Source organism: Eucyclogobius newberryi, unplaced genomic scaffold (genome assembly GCF_026437365.1).
Source record: "Eucyclogobius newberryi isolate DKJ021-1_F unplaced genomic scaffold, fEucNew1.0.hap1 SCAF_2, whole genome shotgun sequence".
Classification (NCBI taxonomy): domain Eukaryota; kingdom Metazoa; phylum Chordata; class Actinopteri; order Gobiiformes; family Gobiidae; genus Eucyclogobius; species Eucyclogobius newberryi.
In genome coordinates this window covers 21,217,709-21,227,567 of record NW_027315834.1, presented here as the reverse complement: position 1 = coordinate 21,227,567, position 9,859 = coordinate 21,217,709, and the positions used below count along the sequence as shown (strand labels likewise).

Below are 9,859 nucleotides of genomic sequence, written 5' to 3'. Positions count from 1 at the left end.
GCTTTTTAATGAAGGATATTTCATTTAAACATGCTGGAAATGCAAAAATCACAACAACTACAAAAGAATACAGTGAATATTGTCAACTCATTTTTTACTAAAGGAAAACTAACACAATACTTTTATAGGGTTAAGCTGGTGTTAAACTTATATCGACTTGTTGTGAGGGTGAATGTTGCACAACAGCCTCATGTAGACTCATTGGTCTTGTTGTTTGAGTTCCACATAGCATTTGCTGGTCATTTTTCTCCTTCACAAGATTCCAAACGCATCCTCCTCTCGCTCTCGTCACAAACACGTAACTGGCTCAGGTCCCTCGGCAGGGGACTTGGACCGTATCAATCCGTGGTCCAGACACTGGGGGGTATAAAAGGAGCGACAAGGGCAAGGTAATGCTTATCCTTGAATCACCTCCAGTGACAGCCCCGCGCGCGCGATGGAGCGCACCTTCAGAGAGCTGCTGTTCCTGCTGGTCCTGTGTCTGTCTGTGCTCAAAGGAAACGCCAGGTACATCGAGGTAAGTCTCTCTCTTTAGTTTTCCTATAACTTTCACATAACTGAAAGCGTTCTGTTTTGCAGAATAACGAGATATCAAAAGAAGATTTATATTCAGTTTTTAACCTGGACCTCAAGAGAGAAATGCCAGAAATTCCAAAAGAGCTCATCTATCGCCGAAGTTTGCGTAAGGCACAGTTCTCACACACACACACGTTCAATTGGCACATGCATTCCTCAGTTAAGACATTACACAGACAGTTCCATGTTGTGTTTGCTGCGTGTGACCCGCGTGAGTCCGTGAGTGCAGGCTGTCTGGACATGGTCGCGGTGCAGGGACAGTTCACCTTCACAGCGGAGCGGCCTCAACTCAGCTGCGCGTCGTTCTTCATGGCTGAGCCCAACGAGGTCATCAGCATCGAGTACGACAATGTGGACATCGACTGCAGAGGAGGCGATTTCATCACGGTACGTTTGAAACTTCACGCTTAACAAGTAGCCCACAGTCTGAGGTCATACACTTTGACCTAAAGGAACGATGTCGCAGGAGAAGAGTGTTACAGCTGAACATGCTTTGCAGCTGTTTACGTGCCAGTACTATACTATTTTAGGCTACATGCAAGGCCATTTCATCCATTCATGCCATTTCATTCATTCATGCCATACGCACTAAATGGGGGGGGGGGGGGAAATATGCGTATTATTTATTTTTATCTTTATTATTTTTCCCCTCCATCCCTTGTTGGGAAATGGAAGATTTTGTCCATAGGAGTTTTTGTTTATAAGAGATCTTCTACTGAGTGTTTTTCAAACTTCCTATAAGTTATCTGTTCTCTTCCATTGTATCTACCTGTGTTGCAACAAATGACATTTCCCCATGTGGGACAATAACGGATTATCTTATCTTCTCTCATCTTATTATATTGCTGTTCATATTGCGCCTGCAGGTTTTTGATGGCTGGGTGATGAAAGGGGACAAGTTTCCCAGTTCCCAGGACCACCCTCTGCCCATGTTCGAGCGCTATGTGGACTACTGTAACTCTGGCTCTGTGAGGAGAAACGTGCGCTCCAACCAAAACGTGGCCATGCTTTTTTTCCGCCTCCACAATGAGGGCAGCACGTTCACTGTCACAGTCAGAAAGCATGTCAACCCTTTCCGTAAGTAAGCTTTTTTTTTTTTTTTTTTTTTTATCACTTATCCATCTCCGTGAATGTGAGAAACTTTAGTTCTTCTTCTCCCCTCTCACAGCATGTAATGTCATCTCGCAGTCGCCAGAGGGCAGTTACACGATGGTGATCCCTCAGCAGCACAGGAACTGCAGCTTTTCCATCGTTTATCCAGTGGAAATAGAGATCTCTGAATTCAGCCTGGGCCACTACAACAACATCGCTAAGGTCGGCTTTCTACGTTAAAGAAAATCAAAAACTATATAATTGATCTGGACATTCTGATGTACCGTTGAAACTGTTTCTTCCATGGTGTATACAAGGAATTAATAATAAGTTGTTATATCAAAGGCATGCTGAGTTTTGTCGGATGAGACAACAATTTGGTGAAGTATAAATAAGTCTTTGTGTGTGAGCAGCGCTTGTTGCCTGGCTGTACTGAGACTGGAGACTTTGTGCAGCTCCTCGGAGGAAACACCATTGAATCCTCAAAACTCGTGCCCATCACTGACCTTTGCATCTCCTTCACTGGCCCCAGTGAGTAGCCACTCTCTTCAAAATGTGTCACGCTTTAACTTCAAGCTGTAATGGTGCTTTGTGGCCGTTTCTTGCAGCTCAAATGAAGATTGGCTGTGAGAACAGTGTGGTGAGGATGGTTTCCAGTGGGAGGTTCATAAACCGAGTATCTTTCAGCTACAGACTCCTCAACAGTCAGGAGATGCAGACCCTCAAACTCAACAGCATAGAGGACTTCTGCTTCAGTAACTGACCACAGCGAGCCTTTCAGTCTCATTAAAACACAAGATTCAAATTCAACCATGACACTGATATTAGGTGCAACAATAAAAATCGACATTTTTTCAGAAGAAGGACAAAAACCACAGTGTTTCTTTTATTTATTCAGTTGAAGTGGCCAAAGTTTATTATATAAAAATATTGGTCCATACAATAACACCATGATATTTTGACCTGTATTGAAGAAAAAAGTGAATAATGGAGAACAGTATCATCATTTGAATCTGTATCAATTTGTATAAATCTGCATTTTTAAAATAAAATGTTACTGCATGACAAAGCAAAGAGACTTGTGTTGCTTTGTACTGATGAGCCCATACGCTGTTGGATGGCAATAGGTCTGTAAAGAACCAAAAATAATGAAATGATAATTACTGGCTGCTCTTTTTATGTTCTTCGTTTTAAAATTGACACAGAGTTGCTCTAGTGGTTCTGTAAAGACAATTTACAAATCTTGTAGATATATAGGCTAACACAGACAAGAGAGGCACCTTGACTAAGATCTTTTAAGTGTGCACGTTTACTCTCACTGATTTAATATATAAGGCTGTGTACTTGCCATACTTAAATCCCACTACAATATTGAAGTACCATCAATATAGGGATTTGGCATATCCATTATTGATAACTAATTCCAGTAAAATCCAAAATGTGATTGTCTGACAACTCTTAATTCAAATAATCTTTAAACTTTATCAGCCCAATCTAGTAATAATTTGTTTTCATGTCTTAATAGGTTTTAATTTCTTTATGTGGTTCTTATTTGTTTTCCAAAGTTCAGATTTGACTACCAAGGGCAAACCTCTTCATCTCTTATAACTTCATAAATACATGTTAAAGTAAACATCCCAATAAAAAGGGACCAAGTAATATAAAGCAATTATTCTTTTTAACAGAAAACATTATTTTAGTTATGATACTGACAAATTTGAGATCAAATATGATCTAAAAGAGCAGTGGTGAAAGGGTTAGTAAAGTAATTTGATTTGTAATGGCAGGCTTTCATCCAAACTATTGCTTGTCTAGTGGTAGTAAAAACAATTTAATTATTGAGGAAATCAATTAGTATTCAATCATCTGTCCCTTAGAAGTGTCAGGAGACAGACTGAAGTGATGGAAAGCATCTTATTCCAATGCACTGCCCGTGGGACTGGACTGTGCCGCCATCATGTCCTGCGGGAATGTCCTGGTGGAAAGACTGATGTGGGTTTTAAGCACATCTCACCTTTTATAAATGTGTACTTCCTTGTGGATGTGCTGGACCAGGAGAACAACATTGGGCTGACACTACAGTGACGCTCACCATGACGACACGGTCAGCATGTTGCAGATAAGGGCTTCACAGGACGTCACAACCCTGTACCGTGTTGAGATGTACTACACATATAGATATGATGATCCATTTCCTCAAGCAGCTCCTACATTCCATACTGTGGGCTGTATTGGTTGAACAATGTGTTGCACACATGTTTTGTTTGAGAGATTTTGGGCCAGATTTCTCACAGATCTCTTACTAAAACATTATATTTAATGATGCTGATGTAACTTGGTTAGCACTAAAATAATTTTACATGTTCATATTCACCATTCATGGTCTTTAAAGGATATTTTGGGTCAAAAATAGATAATATGACTTAAACTTTTCAAACATTCCCAACTGTAAAATGTGACGTCCACAGGAACTAAAGTATATTTGGTAGATGTAATTATAGAATTATCAAATGGTATTTCAGATTGATAGCAACCTTTTATAATTTGAACAAAAACATAATTACGGCATGGCTTCCTCCCAAGAGAGCCAGTGTGATTATCCTGCTCAATTATAGCCAATCACAGCCAATTTGCATTGTAACTACAAGGGTTTGTGCAATCACCATCTGCACACATAAAGACAGCAACTTTTGCTCCATAAAAAATGTCCTTCTACTACAGCTAAATCTTGTCCAAAGATTAAGATTGTTTTTTGTGTATATGTGTGGAAATCCTCAACCAAGGATCCACAGAACAATGCAAACAATGTGAACAACTGTGAGACAAACCATTCTCAGCTCAAAAGAGGTTACATCAGTATTGTGCATGCACTGCATTATGTGTACAGCTGTTTAAACCAATGTCAGGTAAATACTGTTATATATGTATATTTATGGCTGAAAATATTCTACTTTAAAATCAGTGGAAAAACTATTTCATGACTCAAATGAAGACAATGAATTATACACAATTATACATTGTATGTACTGTAATAAGTTTGTCATTTAGATGACAGGGATGGGCAGGAGAGCCAGAACAGGATTCGGAAGCCTAGTTTTAAAATGCCGAGCCGAGTCAATCATAGCTGAGCGGTGGAGGTCGCGGGTGCAGGTGAGACATCAGGGTTTTCCAGGCTAACATATCCAGGCATATCTTAGGCATATGTACTGTGCACCAAAAGCTCAAAGGTATTATTAAATATTACTGTGTGAATAAATGTATGATTAATAGTGAGCTAGGTAAAATAAAAGAAATTCCAGGCATTAACAAAATGTAAATAACATTGATATTTTATTTTGACATTGGGACTCAACAGCATGACATGAAATTACATTTCTTTGCATCTAAAAACGTTTATTTGTAAGAAGGTCACAATGTAAATTTAGTACAGAAGCTGTGATTTCAGCCCCTCATCCTGTTGGTATTTTCTCTGTGATCGAGCTAACTCATTCTGAGTTGCACCAACTTAAACTGAATTATACATGTTTAAAGTAGATATTAGATAGCAAATATTCCATATTTTTCCACCAAACCCATGAACAGACAAGACTGTGATGTCACGGTGACATAGTGGCTTGCCTGTTCATGGGTTTCAATTGCAATTATTTTGAACAATTTTGAACAAAGACTTTGACTTTTCAAATTATTTATTTTTGGCCCCATTACAACTGAACAAAACATACAACATGATCATTTGTATGTATTAAATGTATATGTGTGACAAAACCACAGATCAGTGAGAATTAAATGTTCACTTTTCTTCTTATAAGTTGTATACAGGAGAAGATGTGTTTAGTTGTATACCACTCGTAGAAAAAGGTTCAGTTGTTGTCATCTGGACACTGTTTTTAGAAAAACAAGACGCTATGACTCTCATCAAAGAGTCATTGTCTATTGTCTAGGAACTCAGATATTTATTCTACTGTGAGTAGGCCGTGGCCCCCAGGCAGGACCTCCTGATGTTGGGTCTTTACAGTTTCACTTGAGACTACTCTGCATCCTAACAGCCCTGGAATGGAACACTCCTGGACAAATGAGGGATTACACTGTCTTATTAGAAGAAAAGTGACATTTAATTTGAATAAGAAGACAGAGTGAATTTTCCAATTATAAGATCAATGAGACTGTTGACAATATTTACTTGGATTTCTTCTGTTGCTCTTGAAAAAATTCATTACAGGCCACAGTGAGCGCCGCAACCAGAACCACAAACTCATTGAAGTCCACCTCGTTGTCTTGGTTCGAGTCCAGGTCATTCATGATCTTTTCCACCAGATGAGGATCTTTCTGAGACTGCAGAAAATGAATACAAAATGTCTATGAATGAGCAACTTCAGTTGAACAATCAAGATAGTTCAAATTTGTACTTATCTCAACAAAGTGGGATTAGGTTACTCATGCAGAATATCTGAATACATTAATATGCATATTTGCATTACTGCAATCTACTTAATTTCACAACTGTTATGAAATGTATTTATTTATATTATTTGTTTATTTGCCTGTAAACTCTTTGTCAATCATAGTATTGGATTCCTTTGTTCTTTCTGTAGGTTAATGACCTTTTGATTTTTGCTCCCTGCAGTGCGTATGTGTCACTCATCTTGTGAGTGACACATATGCACTGCAGGGTACTAATATATGTTTAACATCCATAAGCATTATTTCATGATGCAAAGATAAAATATTCTAATATACTAGTGCTGGTGCCTGGTCTAACTGGAGTTTTTGCTGCCTGCAGGGACGCGCTGACAACATAGTGGCTCATCTATATTTGGCAGCGATGTGGGCCTCTGATGATGATCTGTGAGCACCTGAGGCTCAGTGAAAAGGGACTAGAAATAAAAAGAAAATATGTCTCAAATGCATGGCAGCTCAAACTGGTCAGGCCATAGGCTGTTTTCAATGCTCCTAGGTCAATCAAATAAAACTGCAGGCCTATGCGCACTATCACACGTCAGGAGCAGGGGCTTATGGGTAATAGACGTATCTATCTTCCGCACCACCGTCAGCCTTTATTTTCCACATTCTATGATGTGAGTTGCATCAGTGGCAGTCATACTCAAACAGTGTGATAACAATCTGTGTCAGGAGCTTTTTTATAAAAAAAAAAATTAAAGGGCAATTCCTTTAATAAAATAAGAGTTGGTGTTATTACTTTTAATAACAACACTTAACAGTAAGTTCTACTATATATTGCATGAGTTACAAAAACAAAGACATTATTTTTACTGCTCTTTGTGCTGCTAATTTGTACATTCCTGCCTTTACTCTACTCATTTATCTTTGGACGCGCTTTGTGTCACGCTTCATCACACAGGAAGAGTATTTTTTAAACAGCATGCACTAATCAATCATTTCAGAACATTGTGGATTGATCCAAGAATAACTGCTCATTACCGTCAGGAAGTCCGTCAGCTCACTGTTCAGTAGCTGCTTCAGTTCACCTTTGTTGAGTTTGTATTTGTCACCATCATTTCCAGAGTAGTTGTAGAAAACTGTAATCAGGGCATCCATGGCGCCTTCAAGCTGGCTCGGCATCTTGGGCGATTTATTTTAGAAGTTACTGAAAAAAGAGAAATTGAGGATTATTCAAAGACAGGTTATCACTTGAGAGAGTTGAGGACAGTTCTTACCAGGGTAGAGTCCTGCAGTTAAATGAAGGAGAGAATCTTATTGAGTGAGGCTTGTTTATTGGGAAGTGAGCAAGCTTAAGTGGGCCAACCATGATCTTTTTGGCGATAATTAATTCCCTAGGTGAGGCGCCACTGGCAACTGTCTTCCTCTCCCAGATTGAGTTTATATGGCTAAGTGAAAAACAACATACGTAGTGTAACCTCAGGGCCCCAGGTGGATTGGTTTTGTCCATGTCAGGTAAGATATCACACCGTATGGGCTTGGCTCAGCTTCCCAAAGCAGCACAACAGGAAAAGGGGCGAACACCTGGCACCAAGTATTAGCAGCTTGTAGTGATCTTAGTGAAATCTTGAGCTTTTTGCTATTATTATTATTTGAGTACAGTGATCCCTCGTTTATCGCGAGGGTTACGTTCCAAGAAGAACCCGCGGGAGTCGAAATCCGCAGTAGAAACCTTTATTTCTTTACAGTTATTTTACAATGAAATACTCCATAAAACATTGAAGCTCTCACCGGCCTCTCACACGCGCGCTCTCACCGGCCTCGCAAACTTCAATTTGGCAAGCGGTTTTACGTATGTGTATTTATTAATCCATAACGTTATTGACACACAGGTAGAGAAGACGCGGAGAGACTGTTTAGCCAATCAGAATGCAGCACACAATGCATGATGAAAATTATATTCTAATGTTGCACCTTAACGCTGAGACAAGTTCCTATGTTTGTTAACTGTGTTCAATGACAATAGCAATAAACATTTTCTGATTCTGAGTCTGATTCTGAGTCTGATTCTGAGTCTGATTCTGAGTCTGATTCTGAGTCTGATATACCTATATGGGTCTCAAACACTAAATCACTTCATCTCATTTTGTGAGATACATATTTTGTGGTTCAGAAAGAATATTTACCAGAGATATCTTAGATTTCCCCTCTAGGTGTTTTATGTAGCTTCAGAAATACATATTGAAATATATATATATATATATATATATATATATATATATATATATATATATATATATATATATATATATTCAACTGTACTGACCTGAGATAATTACATTGAATATAACGGACACAATATACAATATGGCAATTGGATTTTACTGCTATTTGAATTTCAATAAAACTTAGATTGTTTGTTATGGCTTTAATATTTTTAAGTGCAAATGTAAATGGTTATTGTTGGGAAAGTGCTATGAGAGGCCACACAGAAGACTATGGAGAGATGCTCATGCTCAGTGATAGGCCCCCTCTCTGTGGGCCCCTGGGTTGCAGCCCAGGTCAGCCCTTGCATGAAGGCAGCCCTGGGCAGAGGTGTGCACTTTCTAAGTTAGAGTTTGTTAGCATGGACATGGAGCTTTATTATAAGTTTGATAGTGACATTGGCTAAACTACCACAATGTCAAATTATCTTATGAAGGTGTCAGAAACAGTCAAATGAAAAAATCTTGATCAATCATACATTCCCCACTCACTGGCCACTCGTTACTATTTGTGTGAAATAAGTGACAGTAGAGAATAACGCTCTATTTATTCAGGTTCCCTGAAGGCATCACCTCAGAAAGCTGACTCATTAAGTTGTAGGTGCTGCAGAGAAAATGAGTTTCCATCTTTTTTCCTTAACAATACATTATGCAATAGCATAATGTATTGCTTTAAATACAAGTAATATTGTGAAAATATCATTATTATCACCCCCTATCTGTTCTGATACCACAGGGTGGGATCCATATCTTTTACTAGCCATTGCTACTTATATTATTTTGTTCTACTCTTTGTTCTTCAATTGTAATGTCTGAGCTACTGCGTACAAACAAATTCCCAACAGTTTGTTTATATATTTAATTACTATATATTTGAAAACTGAAATATTGTACAATATAAAGTTACTTTTAAGCAGACTATGCTACTGTTTTTTTACTTAATGGACACCTCTATATGTTTCGTATTTTAAGTTAAATAAGCATTACAGAACTGTATTGAGTCAATACAGATGTTGTTAATATCTACGTTTGCTCAGGTGTAAAAGGTCCTGTCCAGAGTCTTGTAACCTTTAGATGCTCTTTGCTGCTGAACTGTTTCAACAGAGTCACACTAGAATCAGAACCAGAATAGGTTTATTGCCATTGTCAATGAACAAAATTCTCAAACATAGGAACTTGTCTTGGTGATCGATGCAACATAAAACAACAAAACAATGAACAATGAATAAGTCATAACAATGAGCTATCAGATAAGAACAGTTGTACAGATATACATATGTAGTGTAGAAAGTGAACAGAGCAGTGAGTAATTAAGAAGTGTTCATGAGTCCAATCGCAGAGGGAAAGAAACTGTTCTTGAGGCAGGAGGTTCTGGTCCGGATGGACCGTAGCCTCCTGCCTGAGGGGAGTGGCCTCCTGCCTGAGGGGAGTGGCCTCCTGCCTGAGGGGAGTGGCCTCCTGCCTGAGGGGAGTGGCCTCCTGCCTGAGGGGTGTGTGAGGGGTGTGGCTCAAATAGTCCATGTCCAGGG

At 38.8% G+C, this 9,859-nt stretch overlaps 2 protein-coding genes across 3 annotated transcripts; one reads left to right on the top strand and one right to left on the bottom strand.

The window, feature by feature from the left end:
* The first annotated feature begins 243 nt into the window (after positions 1–243).
* Positions 244–2,559, top strand: crhbp (corticotropin releasing hormone binding protein). 2 transcript variants are annotated; one of them, XM_072454382.1, is made up of 7 exons: positions 244–517; positions 577–682; positions 806–963; positions 1,443–1,653; positions 1,745–1,890; positions 2,082–2,199; positions 2,277–2,559. In XM_072454382.1, exons 1-7 carry the CDS (start codon positions 437–439, stop codon positions 2,429–2,431), a joined length of 975 nt encoding a protein of 324 aa, XP_072310483.1. In that variant the 5' UTR covers positions 244–436; the 3' UTR covers positions 2,432–2,559. The 2 variants fall into 2 exon arrangements, with proteins under 2 accessions (XP_072310483.1, XP_072310484.1); XM_072454383.1 differs by having other exon boundaries at positions 246–517; positions 580–682.
* A 3,249-nt stretch (positions 2,560–5,808) lies between these two features.
* Positions 5,809–7,274, bottom strand: s100z (S100 calcium binding protein Z). Its single transcript, XM_072454384.1, has 2 exons — positions 7,108–7,274; positions 5,809–6,000 (listed from the first exon to the last, which is right to left on the bottom strand). Exons 1-2 carry the CDS (start codon positions 7,246–7,248, stop codon positions 5,845–5,847), a joined length of 297 nt encoding a protein of 98 aa, XP_072310485.1. The 5' UTR covers positions 7,249–7,274; the 3' UTR covers positions 5,809–5,844.
* Between the last annotated feature and the right edge of the window lie 2,585 nt (positions 7,275–9,859).